This window comes from Lissotriton helveticus, chromosome 2_1 (genome assembly GCF_964261635.1).
Source record: "Lissotriton helveticus chromosome 2_1, aLisHel1.1, whole genome shotgun sequence".
Lineage (NCBI taxonomy): Eukaryota > Metazoa > Chordata > Amphibia > Caudata > Salamandridae > Lissotriton > Lissotriton helveticus.
The window spans coordinates 259,790,628-259,808,863 of record NC_136059.1 but is presented as its reverse complement, the minus strand read 5'-3'; the positions used below and the strand labels follow the sequence as shown (position 1 = coordinate 259,808,863).

Genomic DNA, 18,236 nt, shown 5'->3' with positions numbered 1-18,236 from the left:
CAGAGCCCCTAGCCCCATTCCATGAAATCTTACAGACATCCGTCTTGGTGTCTGGTCCACCATCTACCCACTCCTGGGGATACCGGTTTCCTTACCCAGTAGCCTACCCTGGATAGCTTGAGGTCTTAGCCTCCTCATACACCTTAGTTCTTTCCCTACCACTCCACTGGATAGGGAATCTGAGAGGCTGCACACCTTCGGTAAGAAAATGTATCTTCCACTAGCCTTGCACTGTGGTCAGTGAACACAGCGTGCCTATTAGGCCATTATTTGCATACACTATGGGATTTGTTTTCACAAGTGTTGCCTATGGTTATGAAGGAGGCCTGGGCCATACTCTCTCTGGCTGTTGCCTATGGGAGAGATGCGGCAAAGTTCACCATCATATGTGTATTTGACATGACTGTTTCGCTAGGTAGAGTGACTTCATCGTCGGAGGCCTTGCAGCATCGCACCTGCCTAAGAACATGTAGCTTTTCAGGGGATGACAAGGCTTCCCTCATGGACATGCCCACTGATGGCTCTCCTCTTTTTGGAGACAATGCCGATTCACCGCTGGAGTGCTTTAAGTAAAATAGAGCTATGCCAGGTCTTTGGGCTTGTCTGTGGCCCCGTGTCAACCTCAATCCACCCCTTTCATGGCTACGGAAGGGGTCTCCAATTTTACATATTCCCTCCCAGAAACCACAACCAGCAGGCCTTTTCGTGACCAAGGGTGCCTGGCTCAGTGGCCTCCTGAGACAGGCGGCCAGCGGTCAGGTCCACCACCCCCTGGCAGCCGTTGCCTCTAAGCCTGTTTAATTCACTCTTCCCCTACCTCAATGACTGGCTGTTGAAGGCAGGCTGCACCAGGCAGTGGTCACCCCCCTTCAGACTACAGTGAACCTTCTGCTTCATTGGGGCTCACTATCAATATGCTGAAGTTGCCCTCTCAGACACTCCCTTTCATCAGAGCTGTTCTTGATGACGTGCAGTTTCACAGCTATCCGCCCGAGCGGTGAGTCCAGGATATTCAGGCTATGATGCTGATGTTTCAGCCTCTGTTCAGTATTTCGGGAAGACTGGTTCTGAGGCTGTTGGGCTTCATGGCCTCCTGCTGATTACACATGCCCACTGGCATATGCGACTCTGCAGTCAGACCTGAAGGCCCAGTAAGTGCAGCATCAGAGGAATCTCTCCGAAATTTTCCAGATCTCGGAGGGATCTGCAAAAGACCTGCAGTGGTGGCTAATGAACCGCGATTGGGTCAGTGGCAGACCCCATCTTCCTTCCCCTACCAGATCTAACAGAAGTAACAGATTAATTATTCCTCGGTTGGGCCTCTTGGAGGTGGGGAGATCAGAGCATTCTGGTCTCCTGCGAGTCCGAGCTTCACCTAAACCTGTTTGAGCTTTGGCAATTTACTTGGCATTAAAAACCTTTCTTCCTTCAATCAAGGGAAAGTTGGTACAGGTGATCACGGACAACACCACAGCCATATGGTTCTGCAGCAAACAAGGCGGGTGGAGTTATATACCCTGTTGTTGAGAGGCTCTACATCTCTGCACATGGCTGGAACATCAGGGCATTTCTCTTTTGGTGCAGTATCTTGTGGGATCTCCAGAGCAGACAAACTCAGCTGAATATGCCTAGCAGATCACGAATAGCGTATCCATCCTTAGGTGGTTCAAGGTCACTTTCAGCCGTAGAGAGAGCCTTGGTCCGATCTGTTCACGACTGCTGAGAATGGACAATGTCAGCAGTTCTGCTCGCTGGAGTTTCCAAGGAGAGACTCTCTCAGAGATGCTTTTCGTCCTGAGTGGAGCCCTGGCTTCTTGTATGCCTTTCCACCAATACCACTCCTACCCAGAGTTCTCTAGGAAATCAATAACGACCATGCCCAAATCATTTTTGTGGCTCTGAATGGGCACAGAGTCTGGTATCTCAAGCTGCTGAGCATAGCCATTGGTCCTCCAGTCATGCTGCCTCTTCAGGAGGATCTTCTGCCGCAACAACAGGGTATCATTCTGCACCTGAACCTGCGCACCCTCCACCTGCATGCGTGGAGATTGAGCGGCAACAGTTGATAACTTTAGACCTTCCTCTCGAAGTCTGTGATGTTATTCTGGCAGCCAGGTGTCCTTCAACCAAATCAGTATCTGCCTGCAATTGGGGTAAGTTTGTGTCATGGTATGCTTCCTGCAATGTTGACCCCCTTTTTGCGCATTGCCCAGGGTTCTCTTTTTTGCATTATCTGTGGACCAGCAGGGCTCTGCTTTGGGCAGCGGCGGCTCATCCCCTAAGGCAAAGAAGTGTTGCCCCACTGCTCACTGAGTAGTTCAAAACGGAAAAATAAAAATGATACTAAACAACGTTATTATCATTTTATTTTACCGTACTGGCTCAGTTGATTGGGGGGTGGGGTGGTGGGCTGTACGTCGCTGGTTGAGGAGTGGTAGGCACTATCTAGGTGGGCAGGACAGTTTGGCTGGCTGTCTTGGGCCAGCCAAACAGTCATGCGCACTTTGCATGTTCTTCACCAGGCTGTATTGCACAGCCTAGGTGGAGAAAGTACACAGCCTTCCAGCCACTGTCTGAGCGCTCAACCACAGCACTCTGACCAATCACAACGCTGCTGTCTAGCGGCAGCGTAATTGGCTAGGGGATTCTGGGAGGCTGTGTGCTTCCTGCTGCCGAAGAGGAGGACAGAGGAGAGGCCGCAGCCAGCTGTACCCTGGTAAGTGCATTTATTTATTTTTTATTCCCCCCCCCGCTCCTCTTCCCTGCCCCACCACCCCCATTCGGTAGCAGCCGCTACTGGTTTGGGCACAGTTAAAGGTTAACTCTCTGCCATATAGAAATTTTTGTGTTGTACCGGACCAACCTTTAAGTCACCTGTTGTGACTAAGTTCCTTAAAGGCCTACAGCATCTGTTTCCATCTACGCCTTTCATCATGTCTAAGCGGGATCTCAACCCTGTCTTCACCTGTCTCATGTGTGCACCATTAAAGCCTCCTCAAAATTGCCCTATTAGTCTCTTAACAATAAAAACTGCCTTCTTAGTGACCATAGCATATGACAGGAGGTTCAGAAAATTGCAGGCACTCTCTGTGCACCCTCCTAATACCAACTTCTTCCCAGACAAGCTGATTCTCCAGACCAGTGCCTCCTTCCTTCAGAAGATTTTCACTCCCTTCCATGTTGGCCAGAGCATTACTCTGCCTACCTTCTTGGCTTCACCTCATTCCTCCAAAGAGGATGAGAGACTCCACCGTCTGGAACCAGAAGGAGCGTTGTTGTTCTACCTTGACCACACAAAGAAGTTTCGGGTGGATGATCAACTCTTCATGGGCTATGTTGTAGCCAAAAAAGAGAAGGCTGTGCAGAAGCGTACCTTCTCGCGATGCATTTCCTGTGCATTAAGATCTGCTATGCATTGGCCAAGAAAAAGTCCCCTTAGGGCTTGCGGGCTCATTCCACCAGAGCCAAGGCTGCAACCACTGTGGTGCGCAGCGTTCCTCTCCTGGACATCTGTCAGGCAACGTCGTGGGCATCACTGCACACGTTCACAAAACATTACTGCATAGACAGTCAAGTCCATAGGGATGGGCACTTCGTCTGTTCGATCCTGCAAGACGTTTTGGTTTAATCAGGTTCGTAGACCCGCCTCAGGGCAGGTATTTCTCGGGTATCTATTCAAAAGTAAGGAATCTGCAGCTAGAAGTCCCTAGCAGGTGAACAAGTAACTTACCTTTGATAACGCCTTATCTTGTGGTGACTCTTATCTAGCTGCAGATTCCTTACTGACCCTTCCAATCGCCCCACTTTGCAAACCGTTTTAGGTGTAAGGCACACCATTTTTCAGGGCCTTAGTCTTTTCAACTCCAGTGGTCAGTTCTCATCGTGGCTCTGTGCTCCTGGTGTGGAGAGTCACGAAAGTACCTGACGTCAGCGTGCAGAGGTGGCGCCTACATATACGTACCTGCACACATCACTTCTCGTGCAGCCGATGCGTAGCCATACAGGTGCACAGGGTACTGCTGGAAAATCTTCCGGATTCAGCCTAACGCCTGGGGATATTCAAAGGTAAGGAATCTGACGCTAGATTGAGTCTCTACCAGATTAGGCTTTACCAAAGGTAAGTAACTTGTTCTTTAAACCGGTATTACCAACTGCAGACTAGTTAAGTGTCCTGCTAGAAAGCTGCTTAATTGTGCGAATTTGATTTATTATTGTTAAGCCAATAATCTATGTTTCTTATGACAAGAGCATAACATTCTTGTCTGACTAAGATAGACAAACACGTTGGCAAGGAAAGTGGCATAACCATTAAATAACACTTCTTCAGCTATATTACATGGAACAGGGTTACTGGATGTCATTTAAAGGCCACATGTTGAGAGCCTGATGATAAATAGAACATTCGTTTACACAGGCGTTGTCGGCAGTGGTCCAGGTGCCACGGTATCAGTGAAGGCACCTGGAACCTCAGGGTCACACAGTAGTCTTTGCCATATGTTGGTGTACACAGAAACACACAGGCTGCGTGTTTACACATCCACATTCTTCTCTGCAGGTGATCGGCTTCTTCACCTCAAAGCTGGAGCAGGCTGGAGCCGACCTGTCGGTGGAGCGAGTCCTGGAAGTGATCAAGCAAGGAGCTGTCGCCCTGCCCAAAGACCGGCTCAAAGTAAGTGCCTGGGTACCCTGAGCTGCAAGAGCTGCATGCCTTCCCAGAGATAGGGCTGGTTGCACTGGCAAAACAAATCTTAGTTGTACAGGTATTGTGGACGGAGTTTTTGTGTAAGTATGTATCTATCTGATGAAAGTACATACGCAACCAATGAGCACCAAAGACGATATATAATGGGAATGTATGAAGCGCTTTCCATACCCCGTACGATCCAGCAAATGCCTTTCTGGATTTTCCCGTTGCATTTTTTTTATGTAGAGCTCCATTCTCCTCGTGAGGGTGTAAAGGGTTAGGATTTTCACCTGGTTCTGGAGGGTATGATTGGAAAAGCGTTGTTTGTTGTAAGGCCTAAACTGGACATGTTGGGTGATGTGTCTGAGGTTTGAACAGCTTGAGGGAGCCTTAAGATTATTGCATCTAAACACTGAGTGTCGAGGAGGCTGTGAAAATAGAGTCTGCCACCCCATGCAAGAGCTACTCACCTTTAGGGTGGACAGTGGCGTGTGTATGTCCAGTCGTTGTGCATCATTCTGGGTCCATTGTGGTACAAGGAGTCTATTTAGAAGAACCCTAGTAGTCAACTCTGGTGCTGGCGCTGTTGAGCCTCTGCTGCAGTGCTGCAGAGTCTCCACCTATGAAGGAAAAAGGACCAGCTCATTGAACGCACTGTTGAAACCACTAAGCGAGGATTATAGGGAGTCTATTCATAAGCGATAAAGGATGCGCCCGTTGAGAGCGCTGTTAAAACTGTTGAGTATTATAGAAATCCACCCAGAAGTGTTAGTCAGCGTATAGAAGGCGCTGTTAAGCCACCAAGACAGTGCCATGTTTAGTCCACCCAGGAGCAACAGAGAACCCACTCATATACAAATCACACTAGCCATCCGGCTAGAAAAATGACATTAATAAAATCCGATTGTGATGAAACTCTAAGCAGGAAAACTTGATGTTTGGGAACAACCTTTGCCTCTTTCACTGCTGTTCATAGCATCTCATCTCATACAGGAGGAACAACGTACATGCATGTATAGTGCTCTCTAACAGGGGCAGGCAGGGCCCTGGGCTCTGGGTCCATCCGAGACCCAACAAGGGCAAACGGGAACAATCAGACTCCTGTCACTCAAACTCATTTTACTCCTCAGTCACCCTCCTTTGACTCACGTATTCACCCTTGCAGACTTCCTCTCCCTCACCCTTTTCTTCCACTCCCCTCCCGCTCCACTCTCTCCAGCAACCTTTTCTTTCACTCCACCAGCCTCCCTCTCCTCTCGGTCTAATGTGCCTTTTCATCTCAGTCACTCTATTGAAGTCTGTGTCCGTGTGGCTTCATCTACTTCTATTGAAGCCAAGACATTCTTTTTAAATGGGGGAACGCTAAGGCAATAACATTGTGACATTGTTTGTTCAAAAATCTGGAAAGGCTCCAGGCACGTGTAGCGAGTGTTGGTAGGTACGCGACATCGACTAGCTCCTCATCCCACCACTGAGGAGGCAGCACTGGGGAACCCACCCCCCACACTCCAGCTGTCACTCTCAGGCCTTCTTCACAAACCCCTCTAGCCACAACTCCTGTACAGACCCCCGGCACAAACCTAACACTGTTTAGCCCGTACCCCTCCTTCACCTGGGACCAGGTGGTCACTGGAGCTGAAGCCCATTATTCTACTCTCCCCCACTACCTGCACCCCCCTGCCCACCCGATCTTCCCCACTCGGGAAGATGGGCACCCTCAATGGACACCAAGCAATATACCGCTCTGCCCTCCCCCATGGAGAGTGGCCTAAAAAAGATGGCATCTGGAACTGAATTACACAAGATATGGTGAAGAACAAACCCCTTTCACCTCCAGCAGGCTCGTGTTTGAGGTTCCTCAAACACGAAGTGAGAACACGTGCTTCCCTCACAGACGCACCAGAAGGACAGAACTCCGTGATGGGCCTGGAACATGACAGAGGCCTATGCAGTACTGATGTCTTCATGGAGAACGAGGCATGCTCCTAAGCATTCTGAGATGGCCACTTCAAGGGTACACCACAGAACCTTACCCTACCCGCATGAATGGTGAAGCAGAGAAGAAGCGCGGAGGTAGGGTGGGATGCAACGGCTCCCCGTGCAGAAGGCCTCACAATGCCACACACAATCTGTGGCACAGCATTGTAATGGCTGCCCATATCTTGCAAGACAGACTCCAGTACCCCGCGCATGGTTGACATAAAGTCGAGCACACATGTAAGAGTATGTTCTTTCCCTCTCACACACTACCCTGCCCACTAGTTCTTAAACTTAATTATTTCTCTCTCTCTCTTACACACCACATTAGCTCCAAAGTCACTTCTCCGTTGGTTTCTCTCCACCGATCTTTTATAATACTTTAATTCGTTGCTGCAGGTTCTGGTATTGAGTGAAAACGTTTATTTCTAGGTTTCTCATTGGTTCAAGTGCATAATTCATAGGAATATCGAAACCTCCATAAACTACAAGAAATATTTATTCTTAAAACCACAGCTGTTGCGTAGTAGTGAAAGCCACACCCCGCCAGCCAACCTGGCACTACTACAGACCAGGCTGATTATTTGTAGGGCCTGGGGAGGAGTGAAAGATCCAGGCGGTTGGGAGTAGGGCAGCTGTTGGCCCATGGAGCTGAGTTGTTCAGAGTCCAAAGGGAGTGGGAACAGCTGAGGCTGAATGAAGGGGGCAGCGCCAGGGGATGGCTTGTGCTCCCAACTGGGTGTGTTTAGCTTTACGGCCTGGGGGTGGTTGGTAGATCCGGGTCCCTGGAGGGCTAGCAGAACAAGTTTTGGGAGACAGAAATACAGGGTCTAGCAGCTCCTGAGAGGAGGATGGGAGCAGCACAGGCTTTGGGGCAGCAGCAAGCCTGACCAAAAATCTCAACAAAAGAAGCACATTCACTAGCACGCTTTTCATCCATTTCCAAAATATTATATCAAGCAATTAACATTTTCTCTTATATCGACAAATATTAACAGCAATAGAGCCTGAGGAGCAATTTAATGAAAAATTAGAAAGGCCGTATTATATGTTCCATGATAATTATTCAATTTCTGTATATTAGAAGAGTTGTTTTCGTGCCAATTCTTATTCGTGGAGTATTCGAGAAGATGGCCGCTTTTGTTCCGACATTTGAAGAAAGTCCTCGAAGAACAAAGTCTGTAAAACATCTAGGACCAATACTGAGATGCATGGAGTCAGCAACAAGTTCTAGTAGACTGCAAGTTACTTGTATGAGCTCCAGTTAGTAGTAGCCAGCCAACACGTATGTCACCCTTTGTGGCAGACACGTCGGCGGCTTTTTCAAGGCTGAAAATATTGTTCATAGGATGCACTTTAGTGTATACATGTAAGAGACATTGCTGTTGTATCGTGTCTGTGCTCTTTAAAAATGATGCCTACTGAAAACACTAGAGATCAACCCAAACCAACCCTGGACTTGGCAAACTTGCACACCTGACATACTCAGAGCAGTATTAAGCTATAATATAGGGGATAATAATCACTTGGTCCTTTCATTTTCACTTTAGTGATGACATATTGACTGGGTCAAGTTATTGACTGGCTGCTTTTGCAAGATGGGGAAAGGCATGTCACACAGTGGATCAGTTCTTCCTCCATTACACTGCATGAATGCTTCACTCTTCATACATTGCACTGCAAGGACCATTGTGGTAATGTAATATTATGTGATGGATGTTAGAAATGTTGTGATGAATCCACCAACTGTTTTTACCAAGTATTGATTTATGAAAGATATACTTAAATAGCTTCTTCCCAGTGGTGCGAGAAGGCCGCTATAGCATAACACAACAACAATTTGCAATACAATATGTCTCGCATTTGCGAGAGTTAGAGCTATTGGCGTTGGAAATGAAAATGTCTTTTACCTATGTTTTTTGGTTTGGAATGCAGTGGCCTTGGGGACCTTTAGGTGTTTAGCGATGCAGCCAGGTATTCAGTAGCTATACAATTACTATACAGTGGGTCGTGCAGTCTGATTCAGGAATACATGCTTGCCCCGACTATATCTTTAGTGCCCATTGTCATCAGCTGTTAATTACTACAGGAGACACCCCTAGTCCCAGTGGAGACCTGGGTAAATGTGGTAACAAATAACAATGTCTCGGCGGGAATCAATGAGGGGGTAAATTTGAAAGATAATGTAATTATCATAAACGTTAAATGATAACAAAAATAATCCCAAGAATATAATTTAATGCTGTAATTTTGCCAGAAAGGTCGAAACGCCGTCAATTTACTCAAATTATAATTTGGACTTTGAATTATGACATGATTTTATATCTTTGCACAACTGTATTGAATCATTCATGACCAGTTAGAATTTTGGTCCAATACGCTGTAGCAATTTTCTTTATATTTCTTTACTTGTTTCATTTGCGCCTTTTATATGTTTTCACGAGCACAAAGTGTTCACTTTTTCACCTTAACACACAACTGTTAAAGCACTGTTGAGGCTGACATCTAATTTGTGCAAATCTGATCTGATTGTCATTTTTCGACAATATTAAAGCATTAAATTATATTCTTAGGACTACTTTTGTCATCATTTAATGTTTATGATAATTGTTACCTTTCAAGTTTATCCCCTCATTGATTCCCGTCGAGACATTGATATTCATTGTCAACAGCTGGCATTTTATTATAAAGAAAGGATTTCCCTTATTATTTTGTAATGCACAAATGTACTCCAAAGTCAAAATATCTGTAAGCAACAACTGAAGTTTGTGGTGAGACAAAAAAAAACAATGAACAATCCTGAACACATACCAGAAGACCCCAAACAGCCGAAAATAATGGGGCTGTAGAGCACCCGAATAGCAAAATGCTGTTTTGCTTATGCCTCCTAAAATCAATGCAATAGATGAAGAAATCTGAGCATAAAAACATAATCTGTTTTCCGTGGAATAAAGTGACGCTGAGTTACACTGTTGAGAAGGCAGCACTCTGCTGCCATTCCACTAGGCTCAACTGAGACAAATATGACATAAGTACATAGAAATAAAAATACATTTGCATTAAGGCCCCTGTCTATTATGTCCACAAGAGGAAGGAATATAACCAAAAAGAGGTTACTGCCTGACGGGGTCACAGAAATGGGAAGTGCACCCAGCATTCTTCCTACTCCCCTCTCAGCCTTGTATCTCCGCGGGGAGAGGAGCTTCATGTGCTGAGCACATGACCAGCACCAAGCGCGTGTCTGCACTAGGCTACGCTGGTGGTGAGTCCTGGGGCTCACTGATGCAGCAGGACATTTCAGCTATTGATACCCACATCCCTGAAGAAGGGTTTGGAGGAGCACAAAGGCCTTCGTCTTGGCTTTATTTTGATTTTTTTTCTCAATTGCATACAATGCTCCCTACAGTGATCTTTCTATTCTGGAGTGGAGTTGGTTCTTTGCCTTCTGTGAGGCTACAGTTTGGAATAATTTCATAAACATGAAATTACACTGCATGTATTTTTTATATCACATGCGTGAATATAAAGTCTGCATTTAGCAATTCATCATGCATAACTATTACTACTCACGTTCTGCAATGTAATTGTTTTTTTATTGATTGAAATAGAGCTGCAATTTTCTTCTGGGGAAAATGTAATACGATTTATAGATATACTTTTTGGGGCAATTCATTTTTAAGAAAGGAGAAACAATTAATATTTTATGGCTTTTCTTGAAAATGGATTCGAACAAAAAGAATAATATAACAAAAAACATCTATTTGTCCAATATATTTTTTTTCCCTTTGATTATCACAGTGAATTTGAGAGCAGCAGAGATTACCACAGTGAGTACTTGCCCCCGGGAGACCATAGTGAATGTGTGCACAGCAGTGAGGACCACAGTAAGCGTGTGTACGCAACAATACCTTGGGAAAGTGTGCAAAGCAGAGTGGCAGTGAGTGCGTGCATGCCAGAGAGGGCCACACTGGGCATGTGCACACAACAAGACCGTTCGGAAAATGTGCTCACAGCAGAGGGCCAAAGTCGGTCTCTTAGTGAAAACAGAGGGTCTCAGTGAGTGTGCTCTCAGTGGAGAGGGTCTCAGTGAGTGTGCTCTCAGTGGAGACGGTCTCAGTGAGTGTGCTCTCAGTGGAGACGGTCTCAGTGAGTGTGCTCTCAGCGGAGACGGAGGGCGTCAGTGTCTGAAAATGGAAATGGTGGCCCAGAGTAAATATTCGTAGAGCAGAGACAGGGTGCCACAGTGAGTCTGCACTCGCATCAGCCTTCTTCTGAGGTCAAAGAGGAAGGGAGCACAGAAACTGTTTAGGACACTTCTGGTATTTAATGGCCGTCGCATATCAGTCATGCTTACAATGGGAGCACGATATTCAGATTAGGCGTCTGTCACCGTAACACTGGACGGCATTCTGATCCACGCACATTTCCATTTAATTAACTTCCAAAAAATCACTCAGGCCTTTAATGAATCCACATTGCTGTAAAGCTAACTTAATTCAGTTAGTGGGGAACAGTCAAGCACATTTCAAACTCAACAAAGGCAGGACAGCATCGCCATGAACGGAAGCAAGCTGTGTACATCATGGCTCTTTCCCTTGATGACTTAGCTTATGTTATGAAATATAACTGTTAAACAGTTCTATTCAACATCAAGGATGCTAATATTTTTCTATCACCACTCAGAGCGAATACTGTAACATTAAAAAATTGCAAAGCCCAAGGAGAGGGTGTTTGGCAACTAACAGTAATTAATGGGCACCCAAAGAAACTGTGGAATTAGTTATTTTGTAGTATTGTTGCTGCAGACTATAGAAACAAGGATGAAGGTTAGCGGTCGGCCATGAAGTGGGGAGGGAGCGTTTTTGAAAGATGAAGCGTGGCATCCCTGATCAGGCGCCGTAATGAGTCAGGAAAACAAGGTGGGTTGGGAAGCAGGAGAGTGTGTAGTGCTTGCAAACAAAACAGAAGAAAGGCATGCGGTCGCCGTGTTTTGAACATAATGCATGCCGTGCTGCACTGGCCAGGGCATAGCGCGTGAATGAGCGCCACAACATGCAAAAATAAAGGCATGCGGTCTCTTAAAGATAAAGCAAATAAATAAAATGTTTTACCAAGCATGAAGCTCAGCGGGCGGCCGTGAAGAGAGCTTTTTTAAAAGATAAAGCGTGGTGTCCATAATCAGGCACTGCGCTGAGTCAGGAAAACAGGAGTGCTGGGAAGCGGGAGAGCGTGTCGTGCTTGCAACATCAGCTATGAGAAAATCATTTAAGAAAATAGTGCTCACAAACTGTAAATATGGCATACTGAGTAACACCACATGTAACAGGGGCAGTCCTCGTGAGATGTTACAACAGGACACAAGGAGGTACTAAGGAGAGACTATTAAACAAATTAACCAATGAAAACAAACCAATAATACAGACAAAGGAGCCTATAAAATACATGGGTGGAGCTTAAAGCCCATATTCTGAATACAGTATGTCTCAAAGAGACAGTGCAAGTACTGCCTAAGCACGACGTAAAAATGATGCCTTCGCTGTAATTAGCCTTTCGTGACATGTACTTTAGGAAAAATTCTAAAGGATGGAGAGGGAAATGCATCTCCAAGCCCTCCTCCCACCATCTTCAACCCAGTTCTTGTATAATTTTGTCAGTTATGAAATATTCATCATTTCAGTTCCACCACAAATAAACAGTATAAGGTAAAAGAAAATGATTGAGGAAGAAAGTGTGACCTTTACACTATTCTAAGCTTTGCTTTCTGTTTTATGGTCTTCGTCTTCTTGTAGTTAGAGTTCCCCTTACCTCATATTCTTTCCATGTGCGTCCTCTGGAGTTCACCAGTAGTTCAGATTATCTGTATTCCTGACTTGTTGATAGTTATACCACGAATCATCTCTCTGTTCTAAAAGGCCTTGCCCTCAAAACTAATGACGGCTATTTGGGACGTCAAAGAGCTTTACCATGCAGTATCCTGATGCAAAATTACCTCAGTAATTTCAGTATCATGGATGATCCCAATGAACTCTGTGCCCTTATAGGCTAAAAAAACAAACTGAAGGAATCATGAAAATAAACCCCTATTTCGATTTTGGCAGTAATATTTGCTTACTTTAACTAAAATGTACTGGTCCTGAAATTCCATAGGGAATCTTAGTAGCCAGGTTAGTCCCTATTATGACATTGTTCTATTCGTCAGCCCTTTATGGCCGGAGCTTGGTTTCTCTGAGCCCTTTTATGGTTAAATGCTGCTTTTACAGTGATGATCTAACTACTGACAGCTACTTTTGGGGCTTCTCCTTTATTACTTTGAGTTTTGTTAACTATTTCAATAGAACACTCTGTTGGTTGGTCTATTAGCAACATTTCTGTCTTTACATACTCCAAAACACGTTTCATATTTTGTAATCATTAATTTGGATTACATGATTATTAGTGATACAGATAACATTTGTCTCCATACAGCACTACTACCCGAACCGCATAACACTGAGATTTAAGAAAATTGCGATCTAGGATATATTCTGGTACTTTAGACACAATTTCTTTGTTGGTGGTGCTGGAGAATGAAATAAATGGGGATCTTGGTACATATGGCTAACTTTTCTTTTTTATCAAGGTGCACCATTAAAGAATTGGCACTGTTAGACGGGGACCCTGAGGGTCGGCCGGATACTGGGGGAGAGATCCCCGAGTGGGACCGTCTCCGGCGATCGTACAGACCAGTTACCTCCCTCCCCACAAACAGGCACCACACCAAGTCGAGTTCAATGCTTTATGTAAGGTTCTTAAGGCAAGGATATCAGCGATACAGGATATCTCGGACCCGGGGGTCCTCTCACTTCTAGTCTCTGTAGGGAAAAGGGGGTAGCGGGACAGTCTTGGTACCGGATCGGTACCGGTGGTGTTAAGAGGCGAGCTCACAATCCTCGAGCTGGAGTGTCTGTGGATCGGGCCGCGGCGGCGCCAGCAGGCCAAGATGATAGTCTCACAAAGCAGAGGGCCGCGGCAGCGCCAGCAGGCCAAGTCGATGGATTCACGAGGCAGAGGGCCGCGGCAGCGCCAGCAGGCCAAGACGATGGTTTCACGAGGCAGAGGGCCGCGGCAGCGCCAGCAGGCCAAGACGATGGTTTCACGAGGCAGAGGGCCGCGGCAGCGCCAGCAGGCCAAGACGATGGTTTCACGAGGCAGAGGGCCGCGGCAGCGCCAGCAGGCCAAGACGATGGTTTCACGAGGCAGAGGGCCGCGGCAGCGCCAGCAGGCCAAGACGATGGTTTCACGAGGCAGAGGGCCGCGGCAGCGCCAGCAGGCCAAGACGAAGGTTTCACGAGGCAGAGGGCCGCGGCAGCGCCAGCAGGCCAGTTACGGATGAGTTCTTCTTGGGTCTCTCGACTCCAGGATACAACTGCCTTCCTGTCCTGGGGCTGCCTCAGTTATAGGCCTGGCGCCCTTTGATGTCCGGACCCTCGCTCTTGGAGGTCGGGGGGTCTGGGATGAGGGAGCCCAGACACCCAGCAGGGGGGTGGAGCCAGCGCCCGAGGAGGCTGGGGGTGCTCGGCACCTGGCGGGGGAGAGCCATCGACACTTCGTACTCCCATTGACCTGCCAAGTGGGCCGTTCACCTCCTGGGTGGAGGGTGGTGCCGGGATGTCGGGGCCTGGCCAGGCCCAGGGTTGGGGTCGGGCTGAGGCCGCACGGCCGCGTGGTGCCGTGTCCAAGATGGCGGCTGGGCCGGCAATGGTGCTGACGGTGGCCCGGGCCCTGTCCTGCGGGGAGGGAGCGAGCCCTTCATGTGGCCTGTCCAACATGCGTCCCCCCCAGCTGAAGGCGGGGAGAGTCACCCATCTTCTTGGGGACTTTCCTCGTCGAGGCGGAAAAAGCGGGACAGGCCATCCGCGTTGGCGTGGTCTTGGCCGGGTCGATGTTCCACAGTGAAGTCCATCCCCTGCAGGGAGATGGACCAACGTAGCAGCTTCGGGTTCTCCCCCCGCATTTGCATCAGCCATTGCAGGGGTCGGTGGTCTGTTTGCACCCGGAAGTGGGTGCCGAAGAGGTAGGGCCGGAGCTTCTTGAGTGCCCAGACTACGGCGAAGGCCTCTCTCTCAATGGTGCTCCAGCGCTGTTCTCGGGGCAAGAGGCGTCGGCTGATGAAGACCACCGGATGGTCGACCCCTTCGGCGTTGAGTTGGGAGAGGACGGCCCCCACACCATGATCGGAGGCGTCCGTCTGCACAATGAACTCCCGGCTGTAGTCGGGAGCCTGGAGCACGGGGGCCGTGCACATGGCGGTCTTTAGCTTTTCGAAGGCCGATTGGCAGGCCGGGGTCCAGTTGACGGTTTTGGGGCTCTTTTTGGAGGTGAGCTCTGTGAGGGGCCCCACGATGCTGCCATAGTCCTTCACGAACCGCCGGTAGTATCCGGTGAGCCCCAGGAAGGCTCGGACCTCCGTTTGGATCGTAGGGGGTTGCCAGGCCTGGATGGCAGCGATCTTGAGTTGGAGAGGGGCCACCAGCCCGCTTCCCACTTGGTGTCCTAGGTAGGTCACGGACCCTTGGCCAACCTGGCACTTGCTGGCTTTGATGGTGAGCCCGGCTTGCTGGAGGGCGTGTAGAACCTCCCGCAGGTGGCGGAGGTGGTCGGTCCACTGGTGGCTGTACACAGCAATGTCGTCCAGGTAGGCGGCGCTGAAGTCTTCCAGGCCCGCCAGTACCTGGTTTACCAGCCGTTGGAACGTTGCCGGGGCGTTTTTCATGCCGAAGGGCATGACTTTAAAGTGGTAGTGCCCGTCTGGGGTAGAGAAGGCGGATCGTTCTTGGGCCCTAGGGGTGAGGCCGATCTGCCAGTAGCCCGCTGTTAGGTCGAAGATGCTCAGGTAGCGGGCGGCCCCCATCCGGTCAATTAGCTCGTCTGCCCGGGGGATGGGATGAGCGTCGGTCCGGGTAACTGCATTCAGCCCCCGATAGTCCACGCAGAACCGGAGCTCAGGGGCAACGCCCGGGGCAGCTGCCTTGGGAACCAGGACGACTGGGCTCGCCCAGGGACTGTCTGAGGGTTCGATCACTCCTAGGGTCAGCATTTTGGACACCTCGGTCTGGATGCAGGCTCGTACCCGGTCTGGTACGCGGTACGCTCGGTGTCGAATAGGAGGGCTGTCCCCGGTGTCCACATCGTGGAGGCACCAGGGGGTGACTCCGGGGGTGAGGGAGAACAGGGAGGCGAACTGCCTCAGGAGCGTTTGGCAGTCTTGGCGTTGCTCCGGGGACAGGGCCTCGGAGAGCTGGACCCCTTCCACTGAGCCATCCTGCTCGAGGGCCCTCAGTAAGTCCGGAAGGGGTTCGGAGTCTTCTTCTGTCCCAGTATCGGTAGCCATCAGGAGGCTGAGTTCGGATCGCACAAAATGGGGTTTGAGCCTGTTGGCATGGAGGACCCGTAGGGGGTTCCGGGCAGTCTCCATGTCGATTAAATAGGTGACGGGCCCCTTGCGTTCGATTACCTTGAAGGGCCCGGACCATCTGTCTTGGAGTGCACAGGGCTCAACCGGGGACATCACCCAGACCTGTTGTCCAGGTTCGAACTCAATGGAGGACGTGTGCTGTTCGTACCACCTCTTCATGTCCTCCTGACTGGCCTCGAGGTTGGCTTTGGCGGCGTCTCGGAACCGCCGGGTCTGGTTGCGGAGAGCCAGGAGATACCTGTAGATGTCCGGGGGAGTTTTCTGGGGAGGCTGCTCCCAACCTTCCTTGACTAGGCTGAGGGGGCCCCGGACGGGGTGCCCGTACAGGAGTTCAAATGGGCTGAAGCCGAGGGACTTCTGCGGGACCTCCCGATAGGCAAACAGGAGGCATGGAAGTAGCACGTCCCACTGGCGTCGAAGGGGTTCTTCTAGACCCCTAATCATCCCCTTGAGGGTGCGGTTGAATCTCTCGACCAGTCCGTTTCCTTGCGGGTGATAGGGGGTCGTGAACTTGTAGGTGACCCCGCATTGCTGCCAGAGGGACTTCATATATCTGGAGATAAAGTTTGTGCCCCTGTCACTGACGACCTCCCGGGGGAACCCCACCCGGGAGAAGATCCCCATCAGGGCCCGGCCCACCACGGGGGCCGTCACAGTCCGAAGAGGGATGGCCTCGGGATAGCGGGTGGCGTGGTCTACAAGGACCAGGATGAACCGATGTCCTTGGGCTGTTCGCGGGTCGAGGGGCCCCACAATGTCTATTCCCACTCGTTCAAACGGGGTGGTGACGACAGGAAAGGGTTGTAACGGTGCTTTGATTTTTCGGCCACTTTTTCCGCTGGCCTGGCAGGTGGGGCAGGCCTTGCAGTGGTTGGTGACATCCTTCCGCATGTGGGGCCAGAAAAAATGGGTCACCAGGCGGTCGTAGGTTTTATCCTGCCCCAGGTGTCCGGCAAGGGGGACATCGTGGGCTAAGTTCAGGAGGAAGTCTCGGAAGCGAAGGGGCACCACCAGCACCCGACCGGCCCCTAGTTCTGCAACTTTCTGCTCGCTGTAGAGCAGGTCTTGGTCCCAGTAGATCCAGTGGGCCCCCGAGGTATCCCCGGTGCTCTGGGCCAGGGCTTGCTGCCGGAGTCCTTCGAGAGAGGGACAAGTTTTCTGTTCGGCCCGGAATTGTTCCTGCGTGGGGCCTCCCTCCTGCCGCCAGTGTGCCAGGTCAGGGACGTCCCGAAGCTGGTCGGATCCTTCTTCGGTTTGGGTCAATGGACTGGCTTCTGGGGCGGCCTCCTCTGGGATGAGCGCGGGAGGAGGTTCTGGCCACTCGGGCTCTTCCGGGCTGGGGACCGCGCGGGCGGTCATGGACCGGGTCGTGACGCAGACCCATTCGGGGAGGCCAAGCATCCCCAGGTGCTCCCTCCGCTCGACAGCTGCCCAGGGAGAGCTTTCAAGATCGTTTCCTAGGAGGCAGTCCACGGGGGCATCATCGCGGACAGTTACTTTTAACATCCCTGTTACTCCCCCCCACTCGAAGGGGACGCAGGCCATGTGGCATAGGCTTTCAGAGTTGTCGGCTGATCGGACAGGGCAAAGAATGTTCGGCAAGATTTGGTCTGGAGTGACGAGGTGGCGTCGGACCGCCGTTACACTGGCCCCGGTGTCGCGGAGGGCTTCCGCCCGGCGGCCATTAATGTTGACCCATTGACCGTACTTCTGTGTGTTGGCGGGAAGGGGGGCCCGCGGAATCATGTCTCTCTCCCCTAAGCAGACCAGTGCCATGGCGGCGGGTGCCCATTCAGAGGGATCGGCCTCGTACTCTTCTTGGTCCTCCGGGATTAGTTCTTCCCCTAGGGCCGCCGCTGCAACTTGGCGGGGGGTAGTGTTCGGATTCTTTGGGCAGTTGGGATCACTGGCGTAGTGACCGGGTCGCTGGCACCTGTGGCACGTAATGTTGGCCCGGAAACCGGCCCGGACGGCAGGGCTTCCTCGGCCAACCGGGGTCGAGGGGTTTCTGGGGGGTGACGAGGGGCCGGGGTCTCTCCCCCGACCCTGACTTCCTCCTCCCCCTCGGGGGCGATACGATCTGGATAATTCGCTGGGTGCGTTCCGGCCAACTCGGGTGCT

At 50.1% G+C, this 18,236-nt stretch overlaps 1 protein-coding gene across 2 annotated transcripts in view; it reads left to right on the top strand.

The window, feature by feature from the left end:
* Positions 1–18,236, top strand: part of DYM (dymeclin) — a 1,345,000-nt gene that overhangs the window by 1,192,153 nt on the left and 134,611 nt on the right. For both annotated transcript variants that reach the window (XM_078674786.1, XM_078674785.1), the window contains exon 16: positions 4,556–4,669. In XM_078674786.1, the coding sequence (XP_078530912.1) occupies positions 4,556–4,669 (114 nt within the window). The remainder of the gene's footprint in view (positions 1–4,555; positions 4,670–18,236) is intronic.